Raw genomic sequence first — 15,395 nt, forward strand, 5'->3', positions numbered from 1 at the left:
AAAAATCTAATCTTTCTCCTTTTTGTTGACCATCATTCCAGGTCATCCGACCTCAGATGACATCAGGTTATTAGAAGAATCAAACACTTAAAATTTTGCAGTTTTATCTCCAGCAATTTCACATCTTTTAAAGGCTCATAACTCTTATTGCCAACAAACACTCAGAGAATAAATGTCAATAGGAAAATTAAGACACTAGTTCAGTTTATCTGAGATGTAACTGATTTACTGTAGAATTCAGACAAGGTAAAATGATGATGGATGGACTGTATGTCATTATGCATAACATAACAGTAGGCAATTATTGTACATTGTTATCTCTTGTTATCTTAATGTATGGTGACATAAACAACAGGAAGCTTCAAGAAAGGACATGCAGTTAATAATCTGCATTTTCAATGTTTGTTTCTTTCAGTATTGGCGCTTCCTCTCTAATTAGCTCTTTATAAAATGAGAATCACACAGCCCAGCAAGTGAAGTAAAACAATATCTGTTTCCACACTTCCTGATCCACACACACAAAAAGAAAACAAAACAAAAAAAGAAAATGCTGAACAGTATAACGACCAAAAAGTCTTCAAAATGACTGAGTGGAAACCCTGTCATCCTGATAGACAGCACGGGAAAAAGGCAGAGGATGGACGAGAAGCAGGAAACAGACAGGAGATAACAGAAGAAAGACTCATAGTGATTGAAGTGACAACAATGAAATCTGCATTAAATCCAGCCTGCAGTTGAGATGCAGACTTTTGGGGTGTGTGTATTTGGTTTCGTGCCAGTTTAGGTCAGATCAGGAGGAGGAACAGCTGGCATTAAAGAGTACGCAGGAGGAACTGTCATATCATCAATTCCCTCGCAGACAACTGCATTGCCTCGGTTTTTCAACAAAGGAAATCTCATCGTGGTAACAGTTTTTTGTTCTCTCACTGCTGTTTTTCTCTAAAAATGCCATTATGGTTTTGAAAGCACATTTCCTGGTCAATCAGTGAAAGGATTATATCCCCGGTAAAATTACTCACTTCTGCTATGACGTCTATGATACAATTGGTCTTGGCTTTCCACATGTGACCCTATAATTGCAATACTTGCTATTCATTGTTAATGTTTGCTAAGGACTTAAAGTCACAGCACCAACTCTGACGGCTTCTCCAGAATATAATGAGAATAAAGTTATTTTTCAGAATGCATCTTTTCCGTATTTATTTTAGTTGGTCATAATCATTTATGTTTGTGTGGAGCCTGCAGCCAACCACAAATCAGACCAGACTTTAACATCTGAGCTGAAGTGTTTCAGAACCTGGTGCCTCCAAGGTTTGAGCTTTGAGCTCCAAGCCTGACTCTTTTTACACCACAACAATGCACTAGATAAGTTTTTTTTTTTCATTTCATTAGAGTAAACACAATCCAATATTGTTCATAAAATATTAAAGAGGAGTGTGTTTGGGTCTATGCTACATTTGCTTTATTTGAATCTTCAGTTAATTGGACAGGGGAGAAACTATCTAGAGAAATTAAACCTACTGAAGCTAACACAAACTATTTTATCAACAGATGAATCCATGCATTATTTATCCACTGCATGCAATTTGTGATGTACACAAAGACTCAAAATGATATTATTGTAAGATATTATAAGATTAAATGCCATTTTTTATGTAATGAAGGATGTTTTTATCAGTACAATACTGTTTAAAGTGACCTCAGTATGTATTGACAGCATGGGAAAGATAACCAAAAGGTCTTACAATCAATTCATGTTCTACTATATTTCTAAACTCTTGTGCTTAAAACTTTAGTTTAAAACTAGCTCTAATGGTTACAGTTATTTTTGCTTATTTTCAAAAATATGCAAAAATTCAGTGTTTTGTTGAAGCTCTGGTTGTTTTTGTCTGTTGTCTCAAAGTACTTTAAAGCAGAAACAAAAACAAAAACACCTGAATTCATCTTCTGTTTATTATTACTACTGATAAAAAAAAATAACTCAAGAATTAAACAAAATTAAAAAAAAACTTCTAGAGTTTGAGTGTGCTGCTTCACAGATTTGACAGATTTACAGCTTTTTACACATCTATACAGGGGAGGAATTATAAACATGGTTTCTGGTTATTCATATTTTCTTTCTGTACCAGGAAGCAAAACTGACAAGTATCGCTAAATCATTCGTATCACTGGTTTAATACTTCAAAATATCCCCATTATAAGACTGATTGAAGGCAAAATGCAAAACAGACTTGACAGAATGAGGACAGCCTGCTAGATATTACATTACAAGAGTGTATCTGTGTATCAGAGCAGAATGCATGAGGTGATTTTTTCTTTACTGCACAGCGGCTACATCTAACAGTATGACACAGACTAAGCATAATTGCCTCAAATGATAATTGGTACAATGCTTCGAAAAACAAGTCATGCTTTTTGTGGCGATATGTTCTCTTTCGCATTTGGAATTAATCAGATGTAGTTTCCACCAGTTAAGATGGGAGAAAAAAAATGCCCTTGAGCATGAAACTGCATGGTGGAAGTAACACTAAATGCTTTGTTCCTTAAAAAAAAAAAAGGTGGAGAGTGAATAATTATGTGTAGAAAAATTCAAATGCTTCCTACTTGTGGAGGAAATGAAGGCTGAATTCCGCTACCTACCACAAATTTTCTTTTCCCTTCCCTTCAGCAACAGCCCCTCTTCCCCTCCCCTGCTTGTTGAATGAATTGGAACACATTAATCTAGGTTTCACTGCTATCCGTTAGCTGGTTGCAACCCGGCTCCTCTGTGATTATCTCTGATAGAAAATGAGAAAAGCATGAGTCAATGCTTCTGTTCTCACTACTCAAATCCTCTCCATTTAAATTCCCTTTGTCTACACAAACCCGTCCAAGGGAATGAAACGGACCATTAACAAGATTAGCTCACTCATTCTGCTGCTGACAAAGGTTCTGCAATAGGCTGCTGATCATTAGGCTTGCACCAGGAACAATGCTGATCTATAATCTTACACCATATTCCATCTGAACCACTGTGGCCCATTTATTGGACTCTGAGGGAGATGACATAATGGTGGACTATTTTTTTGTCCCGAAGTGAAGTGCTATACAAAAGAATGAGGTAAGGCGGTAAAGAAAGGGAGTAAGGGGATTCTTAACCCCTCATTTCTTCTCAGTTCCTCTCATTCCAAGTAATTAGTTGCAGTATAAATGGCTCCTGAGGTGGAGGCCTTTCTTTATGAATGTGCAATCTGCAGAGTTACAGGGATCAGGACAAAAGGGGGCCAGATGGTGCATCCAAATATCAAGGCATTACATTTCTTAGCGTCTCACCCCCAAAGCGTGACCTGGGTGTTTGATGCGAGACTACTATTCTTGGAACACGGCAGTGAAAACTCGGGTATGGGAAGAATGTGGAGAGGTTATGAAAAATTAAGTTGGCCTCAAGAAACTTCCTGAAAACTCTCTGACACCTGAAGAAAGGACTACAGGCACTATGCCAAGTATCTTCTTAATAGCGTATTCCCAGAGGAGGTTTGACTCCACTACGGCTCCCCGTTGTCACTGATCCTGTTTTGGATCAGTGAGAAAAAACAGCGACTTTCTTGAAAAAACTCATGTTTTCATCTTCACTTTTCCAAATAATGTTGTCCTTATGGGTTCCTCAGGCATTGACCTGCAGAGTGAATTGGAGTGGTTTACAGCCCAGTGTGGAGCCGTGGGGTTGGTTCTCAACTATAAAAAAGTAAACCGCTAATTCTTGGTCAAAAGACGGTCTCTGCCTTAAGCAGAGGAGTCAAGTATCTTAATGTCCATTCCCAACTGATTTTAAGATGAAGTGGAAATGGATAGACAAACTAGGGTCTCATCAGGATCAGTATGAATATTGGACTGACCTAGCATAATAAAAAAAAACAACAACAACAAAAACAACTGAGTCAAAAAGCAAAGATCACGATTGATATGTTTGGATTCTGATGATCACCGAAGGCCATGAAATTTAGATCAAATAAATATGATCCCATATGCAACTGGCTATGGTTTCTCCACTTCTATTGTTCAGCTTTAGAGATGGTGTAATGAGCCCCAATATTTGGGATGTAGCTTTAAAAATGCTGCTTCTCCTCCAGCTGAGGTGGTTCAGGCGTCTGATAGCATTGCTTCCTGGACTAACCATTCTTTCAAATGAAGTGAAGTGAAAATCATCACAATGTCTGCAGCAGTGTCGTTAACCATCACTAATGGGGCAAAAGGCTCATATAGCAGCCATATTACCCCTAATTATTCTCCAGCAATTAAAGCTGCATGAGGTATAATCAACAGTCAACAAGGAAGCAAAAGTAGGTTGACCACAGTAGCCTGACTGATTACAGTGAATAAGTCTAGACTCCCTGAGCTCCCTCCAGATTACAGACCAAAAAAAAACAGAGAAAGAAGGAATCACCCCACTGAGAGGCACACTGCAGACACGTTTCAATTGCGTTACAGGATCCCATCAGGAGAAGTCTGATAGCTTCACTCTGGTAGTAATCTGCTGCTGTCCAGTGAATGAGAATCAAACTGGGAGCATTGGGTTTTATACCCAAGAACCAAAATGACAAGACAAGAACAAAAAGGAGAAGATATGGGCAGGTTCTTAAAATACCTGCTGGCACTTTCTACTACATTTTTTTACTTGCACCAAAATAATATTAAACAGGAAGAATTATGTATAGCATAATATGTGCATATTTACATGCAGAGCCATTATATACATTTACTTAATTGGATTGTTCTGTTTGATATTAGTTGAACATGTTCCATTGCCTTTGAAAAGGCTGTTTGATTCCTGTGACCAGCATATCAATGGTTTTTTTCTCCCGATTCACTGGCCTCACACCACACATTGACATACTGACAACATTTTCAATCTCAATGTCTGTTTGATTTTATGGAATATCTTTTCATGTTTAGATTAATACTCAATTCTGGTTCAGTGTTGTTCAACCCTCGTCTTCAAGGAACAATGCAATGCATGTTGTAGGTGTTTCCCTGCTTCACCACAAATGACTTCAACTAATGACTGACAGGTTTTTGCTGAATTGCTGAATTGATCAACAGGTGTGCTAATGAAGTTGACGTTTGTGTCTTCCACATGCCATTGGGAGACTTTCAAATTTAATTTCACATGAGCTTTTTACAACAGTTACTCTCTGCTGCCGTTCTTCCTCACAGCTTTGACTGGAAAAGAACTGATGCAGCAGTTAATATACAATCTCTTCCATCTGAAAAATGGAAAGTTTTAATTGCTTCACTGTGATTGTAGGTTTCTTTGTGGCCTCTCTCACCAGGGTTTTTCCTGCACAGTCATTCAGTTTGTGAGAACAACCAGCTCTAGACAAGTTTAGTAAATTCCTTCCTCTTTCAGTGTCTCAATGATGGCTTCAATTGAAGAAAGATGCCCAGTGAGTTGGACATGTTTTTGTTGTCATCACCTGAAATATATGTTTTCAACAGCCTTTTCTCTCAGTTGCTGAAATGTTGTGGCATTTGTACAAGGAATGATGCAGCAATTGGGTCTCCCAAAAACAGCTGGTTCTTTTACCATGATCATCTGGTTACCTGATGCGATTTAACAGCCTTTAAACAGTTCCTAAGGGAGCATGACCAGCTGTTTTTCTCTCCGATCCATTGAACAGTTTCACTGGTTAAATTGAGTTCTACTTTGAGAGATCTTACCCTAACCAAATCAGGCCAGTTCCATTTCTTTTAGAGAGGATGTTAATACCCAAACAGTGATCCAAGGTGGCACCAAGCTATCATTTCTGCCCACCTGAAAAGGCAGGTGGGCAGAAACCAAGATTACTTATGGCATGACATACATAAGTGAGTTACTTCTAACCGTATTCAGAAGCTTGTTGGGTGAGACAGGAAATGTCTTAATGTCAGGAAATGTCAGCATGAGTAGAATGTTTGCAAAAAAATTGAGCTTCTATCAAACGAGGCATTTAATCTAGGAGTATCTCAGCAGGACATTAGGAGATCAGCTGTATGAAACTGGAAAGCTACTGTGTTTCTGATTTCAGTGTCTGTTATTTGTATGATAATATTTGTAGTTTGAACTGTAGTTTGATATAATATATATAGATTCATTGGTAAAAAAAAATGCTTTGTTGTGACACATATCTTATTAGTAGGAACATCAATGTATCTTTTTTAATCAAAAACATTTTCTGAAAGCCTAAACAAAGAAAACCCTAAGGTTTGGATAAAATATACTAAACCATTTTTAAAAGTAAAACATTTAAAAGTTGCAAGGTTAGAGGAGATGAATGTTGGTCAACATGTCTGATAATTTAAAGTTTTTTCGTCATTCAGTATTAAATGACGTTGGTAATGTTTGATGCGTTTTCACAAACACTGCCAGTCGTTGCAACTCTTCGGAGTGATACTGAGAAAATAAATGCTATGTTCTGCAGCACCTTTTGAAGGCTTTTAAGATAAAGTAGTGAGTCACAAAATAAATGCTGTCAGACAACTTGTTTATCATGTTGTTAGACTGAGTTCCAAGATGGCTGCTACAAGGACACACCCAAAAGGTAACAAACATTTCACAAACAAAAGGATCACATTCACATTCTAGAACTTAAATGTTACAGAAAATATTATTGCTTCTTAACACATGTGTAGCTGTAACTCATGATTCATCCATCTGTGAGCTTTAACAGGGGCTACAGGTTTGGAGAGAGTTTTCTTTTTAGAACAGAAACCTGAATGTTTGAATCATTACTACTGTGTTCGCTGTACTTGTTACTCTTAAATTATCAACAGAGACAACAGGTTGTGTTCTATCGTTGGAAATGAAATTTGGTAATTTTTTTTAAAGGCAAGTTCAATATAGTTTTTAGAGATTTTCTTAAGGGAATTCACCCGTTCATCTGGTAACAAGCAATTGATATATTTCTAGCACGGAAACCAAAGTTTGCTCCCCTTGTAATGGTCTCATTTTTCAAGAAAACTACACTTTTATTTTTTCCTCACTAACATTAATGGCGACAAGCTGAGGGGTGCAGTCACACACACACATGCGAGCATATGCATGCAGCACGCACATGCACACACACACACAGGCAGACACACTAATTTCTTATCCCACAGAGGGCAGCGATGATGTATGAGGGGAATGAGATGGGAGTCACAAGTCGATTGGCCGGCCCTTTTGCCATCACAAAGTAATGAGGCCTCGGGGGAGGGGGAAGTCGAGACAGAATACTCCAACTCCCCTTTTCACATATTACTAATTGGTCAGAACAGAATAGGCAAGATGCAGTAAGTTTTAATGACATTCTCAGTATTTTCTGACAAATATTATCAGTGAGTAGGATTGTCACTGTCAAACGTTCGGTGTGTACGAGCTAATCATCTGTACTGCAGCTTCCATGAATGAGGGTTGTTTTATTGTTAAGAATTTTTACTATTTGTCATCTGGAATTAATTAACTTTCTATTCTTTAGTTAAAATGCTAAATAACTTTAGATCATTTGGAGTCACCAACTTTGTCCTGAAAGGAAAACTATCAAATCCATGCAACTGGAGTGAATCATTTAAGTTTTTCAATGCAATTGCAAGGAAATCTGCTTGTCGCACTCTGAGGCCTGTAGGATGGGCATTGAAGAAAAGCATATAAGTTATGAATTTATGGTGATTTTTTTTTACTGCTTTGCAGTTATTAGATAAATTCCCAGTAATCAAATCATACTATGCCAGTGTGATGTGTAAATAAAGCATGTTCTAGAGCTGCCTTTTTAATGATTACACCAACAAACCTAAAGCCAAGTTTATTCCCTCATCTGTTTCCATAAAAACCTGCTTGCAAAGAGTGAATATTCTCAATAAAGCAACTGTTAAACTCCCATTGCTTATTAGAATGAACACAACACTGAATGTTTGTTTGGGGGTGGGGGTATGAGGCTGTACGAGCCAGTAAACCATTTGAATCGTCTTGCAGTGAGCCACTTAGATAACTTAATTAGCCTCGAGAGATGTTTATCGCCAGAGCCCTGACAAAGTGCATCCACTCAATATAAACATATATTTCACAGTGTGAGCAGAGGTAATGCACCGGGATCACTAATCCATTCCACTATATAGATCTTTGTTGTTTGTTGGTGGTTTACCATTTTTTGGTACAGCATCATAGTTTTTCTACGGTCCATTTTGAGAACCATGACATTTATTCTATGATAGGTGGAGTCCATCCTGCATTATCTCTGTGCTCAAATGAATTATTCACATTCTTAGCACTGTTTGGGGATTTTTAGAACTTTGTTGGTCAGTTTTCTTTTCACATTTTTGTATGCATGAGTCTGCACGTACATTTGTTTTTATTCTGTGTGAGTATCGAGTAACTACAGAAGCTCATCTGTAGGGAAGCCACTTGAAAATGACATTGATCTATTTCTAGACCTGCTCTCTACCTGCTTCTCATTCCAATATCCGTTTTGCATTTGATTAGAAAAGATGACACAATCCTCTCCCTCTGATCAATGATGCTTCTGTTTGTATTTTAATCTGTCTCACTCTCATCCTTTGGCCGTCTTTGTCATAAAGATGTACACTGACTGCAGCATACTACACGTTCTCATTTACATTCTCTCTTATGTTCCACACTAGTCAGTATGACAATAAATATTTCAAACATAAATTGTAGCTTTTAACCGCAATTTAAAAGAAAAAAAATTGTTGACAAGAAGGTGACATTTTAAAGCTTTGGTTCAAACCAGAAGCTAAGTGATCAGACAAAAAGAGTCTAGAAATGTTTGAAATTGTAGTAATCATTTCTATGTTCACCTTTTTCCAAAGCCTCAGTGAGGTTTTTATAGAGAAATATGAGTCAGATGAAAAAAAAATTAACACAGAAATTTAATTGGGATATAATTGTGGGGTCAGTGTGTCTTTATGTTCACCAATATGCTACTCTTGCCTAAATAAAAACGATGGCACATAGAGGGAATGAGCACCGGAATGCACATCTTCAGAGATCACTGTCCTGAGTCACTGCTATCACGTTATAAAGTTTCATCTTGATCTTACAGACCAGATACTTCCAAGGCCTAATTACTGTCAAAACAAGGTACAATTAGGAAATTGTCAAATTTATCCATAAATGAGGTTTTGTGATTTTCATTAGCCAAATAAAAGATTATCAAAATATCTCATATCACATTAAATAAATGACTATATCTGTTGACTCACATTTAAATAGTGAGTCTTAATAAGATCATGCTTAAGCAGGTCTGAAACCCAAAGCCTTATTAGGCTTAATGATACCCTCATGACTTGGAAAGCTGCCAAGCATACACACCGAGTCATGAAACTTTCATGAAAGAAATTCATGCAAGCTGATGGGATGTCTTTATTTACAAATGAAGCAATATAATTGAGTAGGCGATGAATATTAACTAAATAATAGACAGAAAAATGTTCAGAAACTAAGAAATTCTTAATCTTATTCAAATGTGTTTTAAGCATTATGCAAAAACATAGTTTTTACTGTATTCATATAGTTTCTACATTTTTCTGTAGAGTAAAACAGAATAATGAATTAAATCAGTTCCAGTTGGATGTTGTGACAACAGTTGCACAGAACCAAAACATAGATGCCCTGTGTAATCTGAGATAAAGAACAAATTGTGAGACTGCAGATGTTTGTTTCCAGTCATGCAGGTTGGAAATAAAGTTTTAGAATTAAAGAACTTCTCGTCTATTACTTCTATTGCTTGCTTAAAAAAGGCAAATTACACTGACCAGGAAATGAGGAGGACTAGATAGCGAAAGGTTTTCAGGCCACATAATTGTGAGTTTGAAGTATTATTATAGGACATTAACAGGAACTATGAACCACACCTGAAAATGTTTCCCCAGAATTTCACTTGAAATTACAATGTGAGCATATAAACACTGCTTGACAAACAGACCTGTAGGAAAATTTGATAGAGAGAAGCAAACTGTTTTAATATGCAAAATCCCCTGTTGTGTAAAACTCTTTCCTCTGTACGCTCAACAAATTCTATTGCTGAATAATCTTTTTGCAATGTGCATTTTGTGTTAGTTTGAATATAAAATATGTACAACCATGGAGATCTTGCTTTAAACGCTTTTGCAAACAGCAATAAATATTTTAGAAAAGATGAGTTTCTAAAAATTGATCTCTCTGGGTTTAAAGGTGATAACAATTTAGTTCCCGTCTTTCTGGGTTAAAGTCTGGATTGCTATTTTGAAAACAGGATTGATACTTTGAAATGATCTCATGACTGATCTGATGTACACATGTGCACTTTCTTCTATGTTTTACTTACGTATGTGTGTCATAGTTTCTCAGATAAATGCAGGAGTCAAGCTGCCATAATGACACACCTCATTTTGTAGAATTTATGATGGACTTCAGTGGTGTTTTTTTTTTGTTTGTTTTTTTGCATTATGGTCACACATAGCTGCAAAGATCCTCTGGTACATAGAAGAAGCCAGCAGTCTAACGAGTCTCCTTAGATGCTACTTGGGTTGTTACTGACTTTCTTGTTTCCCCCAAAATTACCTGTTGTAAGATGGAATCAACACAGTCCACACAGAAAAGCCCCAGTCTTACACCGGCCTTTCTCCTCTATATAATAACATGAACAATTAAATTAATTGTAACACATTACTAAGACTAGCTATGGCAGGCAGTCCAAATTATTTAAAACTCATCTTATTTGCGCTACATCCTTTCGAGACATTGTGTGAATCCAAAGCACTTGACGGAAATACACATTATTAGCATACTAAAACAGTTACAGAGCACAGAAGGGAGATGAGGGAGGCAATGGTCAACACAGACCCACATAAAAACTGCAGTTTAAATTACTGTGTTGAATTTAAATTATCAGCATGATTGGCAACCTCAGCTAAGTCGGGTCATTTAACTTTATTCAAATAAGAGAACCTGAAAATATAGGTCAGATAAACAAAATTATCAATCTCCTTAAAACAAAACTTAATGTAATAATGTTTTACTTTGTCTCTTTCTTTAGGGAAAAAAAAAATTGGTCTGACAGGAAAAAAAAGAGTTTTTATGAAAATTGTACAAACATACGTAATTACAAAAACAAAAAAAAACATGAGATTCCCTTTTTTGATGTACCTGTAAGTGGTATTTCAATGAAAAGCTGAAGCAGTGAATACTGTAGTTTATTAGGTCATATACATACAGATGTTTACCATGTTTATGATTTTGTAGTTTCCCAAAGTAAACTAATGCAGCACACCAAAAAATAGGGCAAATAAAATCTGCTAATGAGAAAAATATAAATAAATTAAATCTCTGAGTGCAATAAGTTTGATGGGGTGGAAGTTTTGAAAGAGCAACACACACTTCAGAAAACAGGTGCTTAATTTTAGCCAATGGTGTGCAAACCAGGCAAGGTGCTGGGGTAACAGGTCAACAGGGAGAACAATGCTGGAGAGGCTGTGTGAAAACAGGCTGAAACTGGTCTAGAATCAATTTTCATCATCTCTGCTGCAGCTGCTGCCTGGTTAGGTGATTTAAGGATGGAGAGAACCGTGTTGGCATCAAGCACACAATGAGCTCCAGTCAGATGTGAGGAAAGCTTAAGGATGTTGCTCTGTGTCCAGAGGGCTGTTCCAGGGCAGGATCTTACCACTGCAGATGGTGCCGTTCCCCACATAGCCTGGCTTGCAGGTACACAGGTGTCCTCTGATGGTGTTGGTGCAGATGGCATTCTCATCACACAAGCTTTGGCCACTGGCACACTCATCGTGCTCTGCGGGAGACGGAAAGAGAAAGTCTGCCATCATAATGGTCCGATACATCTGTATTTTTGTTGTGTTAAAGATGGAGAAGTCATTTTCTCTTTTTTCCCAAGAGGCAATACAAAGTCAGCTATGAGAGGATGTTCAGCAGCAATCTGGATAGAAAAGCTGTGATTATTTAGCTAAATAAAACTGAAGCCAAGATTCTATCGTGTCAACAACCCGCTCTTTGAACAACTATGTTTACAATCAACTTTCATGCTTGCCATTCCCACAGTGGATTACAAGTGTGCTGAGTCATGACAGTGAGTGTGAGTTAACAATAGATGCATGAAAAACAACAGCTGATCTATGCCAGGTGTGCAGGCTGAATGCTTCAAATCAGAGTCAATTAGGCCATTTTTAGATGCAGAAACCACAAGAAACCACAGGGATACAAAATACTGGAAACTGGTTAAAGTATCTCAAGTCAACAAAGCAACTGAACTTTTGTTTGCACATTTCTTTAAAGATGTGCAAAAAATATCTTAAACCGAAAGAAAATGTTTTATTTTACATAATTGCTTTTTAAGGAAATACATAATAACCAAAATAATATTTGTGTTTTTTTTAAACACATTGTAACCTTGTGTGCTGTTGTTTAGACTTCAGTGATTGTCCCATTTTTCAGCCAGTTTCTGACAAAAATAAAAATAAAAATAACTTTGCATTTCCTGCAATGTATTTGTTTCTCACATTCAATCTTTTTCCGACTGTTCTTCAGAACTTTGCATGGCCTTTGGCAAAATGAACTAAGTTTCTTAAACTGCAGTTAAGGGTATCAAAAAAGTTCAAGGTTTCAAGGTTGTTGTCAGAACATTGGATTGTTGCCAGACAAAAAAACTGTAGATTATTGTTGATGTTTTCACATACAAATCCAAATCTAAACTTTAATCTAGACTCTAAGGCAATGTCCAGTGATTACACCATTCAGATTCAATTTGCATTAAGCAAAGGAACATGGTTAGTTATGAAATTTGGGAATGAACCCAAGAACAAAAATGTATAAAGTTTTTGTGCGTTTTCATTCAGAATGTAGGGGCGGGATTATGTAAATTGTTCAGTTTTCCAAGATAGACAAAATGGACAACACAAAAACCACTGTATGTGACATTTTAAAAACCTGCCATGCTGTAATAAATAAACAGGGAAGGAAAATGCAGGTGAGACCATGAAATTTAAAATGAACAAACTGCAATACTGCAAAAAAAGTTGACAAAGGAAAGGCAGCATCTACCATATCTTCTGTTCAAATTTATATAATGTCTTTGTGGCCCTCAGACATTTATTGGTTAAGGCTTTTTTTCCCCCATCTTGCTTTTATCCACTACTTTCCTCCATCTAGCATACCGCTATACATGGCATATGCTGAAAATGAAAGAAAGCGAGCTTTAAAAATAGCCTCAAACAACAGCAGATAGATACATACACACAAAACCAATGTCGTAAAAAAACATAGTGAAATAAGATTTATCTTCATGTTTGAAGAAGGAATAGAAGTTGACACTTTTTTACATTTCCACTCCTTTAGACCTTTTGTCTATGTAGTAAATAATAATATATGGTCATGGATTATTCACCATTACCTTGCTTGGTGTGACTTTTTTCAAAATGTCTGGAGGTACAAATCCAGGAACAGAATAATTAAAGCAGGTTTAAAAAGCAGGTTCAGTAAAGCACATACTGCTCAAACTGGTCCCATAGTGACTGGAACTAGATGAACATTAATCTTAATTGGACTGACCAGCTGGCTGAGGGAGATAATTGTCTGTTTTCAGTAGATTTGAAATGCAATGATCTGCAATGAATGATGAAAGGTGTGAAAGTCTATCTGATCTAAAAAGACAGATAACACCTATTAAAAAGAAAATTCCCATTAATTAATGTTTCTGAATTCATCTTAGCTTTTGAGTATCTAGAACCACAAAATTCGATCTATTTTTACTCAAACACAAATCATCTACAGTCCAAATAAAAAAAACAATCAACTTCAAAATGAGAGAAACTCCCGGCCTGTGCAAAACCTTTTATGTTTTGCATCGACAGCGATTTGCAGATTCATTTTCAACAAAAATCAAACTATTTTGTCAATTTAAAGAACATTTTACAGGTTTAGTTTATCATTGAGCAGATAAAATAAAAGAAAGACATAAAAAGTTAGTTTTAAAATAATTTTTTGCAGCCCCCCACAGTCCACAAAAAGTTTGGACACAACTGGAATAGATGGTATCGAAGAGGCAGAGGAAGTTCTCTTTCAGAAATCCTAACAGATGGGGGTTTATGACATCCTGGATTTTGTTCATAAAATTGATTACAGTCACTCCTAGGAACATTAAATTGGAGGCTCTCATGCACAAGTCCTTCATAATGAAATCTCCAGTGATCAGCCCTGATGGTTGTGTGAGCTGAGAGAGGGGAGAGACTGGATCTAAGCTAGAGGTGAAGGGCCACTTGAAATGGGTTCTCATTGGGAACTAGGAAAGTGGTGGGACTTAAGCCGGCGAGCTTCTAAGCAGAATATTGGCACCTAGTCAGCAGGTTTACAACAAGCACTGTGTTCTCCCTTAAGGATGTATGCATAAATCCTAAAGACAAGTGTAAAAAACCTCTATATCCTGTTTCAACTGGTTATAAAATACTTTGTTTCTTGTTTAAACTGATAAACTGTGTGCAAAATCTTTTTAAGTCAGTTGGATTTTCTCTGCTTTGCTTGTTGTGATTTAGTTACTGATTCCATCTAAAATAACATTTTTTAAAACCAGTTTAAATATTTGAATCTGAAAGATTTCGACTTCACCACTTTTCAGAACTCTGAGTTTCTCTTTATAAATTGCAAAATCCAACAGTCATTGCAATTATGTTTTTTTTCCACTATGACTTCCCCTTCCAATAATTATGAAAAGAAGAAAAGCAAGATTAAAAGATTATTGAGTGTCATTCATTTTCTAATCAAGCTTATGCTCAGTCTCGTGGTATAATTCCGGTACTCTTATTCCCTGCACAGTTCAGACTTTTGCACCCTAAAAAAAAAATCACTTCCTGCACAAGCTGTGAGATCCTTTGTTCAGCTAGAAGCAAGATTATTGAAAAGAAAGTTTTCGTTCCATGAATCATCATACAAAGTAATTTAACAGTTATGTGAAGCGTTTGTATTTTAATATTTATTCCATTTCTTTTCTTGTTTTTAGCATAACATATAACATCATGGAGTCACCTAATAAAGCTTTCTGAGCTAACCTCAGTCTACTTCTACACAGACTGTTGAGTAAAAAGCCTGGCTGTTAAAACAGAATCCTTAGACAAGCACAAAATAATAATTACACATCTGCATTTAAACAAAATGAGGTTATTGATGTACAGTGCAGGAAATCAATGTTCAATTAAAACCAAACATGATCTTACACAACTGTTAGTGATATGCTAAAGAGAACCTTTTTACAACATGGCTCAATAGTTTATGTATCTTCTGTAACATAAAAACAAGTGAATGTCAGGACGTTGCTTACAGCTGAGTACACTTACAATTCATACGTGCACACACGTGCATGCACACGCACACAGGCACACACACCCACACACACCCACACACA

The 15,395-nt window shown here is 36.6% G+C and overlaps 1 protein-coding gene across 2 annotated transcripts in view; it reads right to left on the reverse strand.

Moving 5' to 3' along the window:
• The window catches only part of LOC103142621 (protein kinase C-binding protein NELL1), a 229,172-nt gene that overhangs the window by 40,139 nt on the left and 173,638 nt on the right, over window positions 1-15,395 (reverse strand). For both annotated transcript variants that reach the window (XM_007558768.2, XM_016674700.1), the window contains one exon: window positions 11,655-11,777. In XM_007558768.2, coding sequence (XP_007558830.1) covers window positions 11,655-11,777 — 123 coding nt within the window. The remainder of the gene's footprint in view (window positions 1-11,654; window positions 11,778-15,395) is intronic.

Source organism: Poecilia formosa, unplaced genomic scaffold, assembly GCF_000485575.1.
Source record: "Poecilia formosa unplaced genomic scaffold, Poecilia_formosa-5.1.2 Scaffold99, whole genome shotgun sequence".
NCBI classification, from domain to species: Eukaryota; Metazoa; Chordata; class Actinopteri; order Cyprinodontiformes; family Poeciliidae; genus Poecilia; species Poecilia formosa.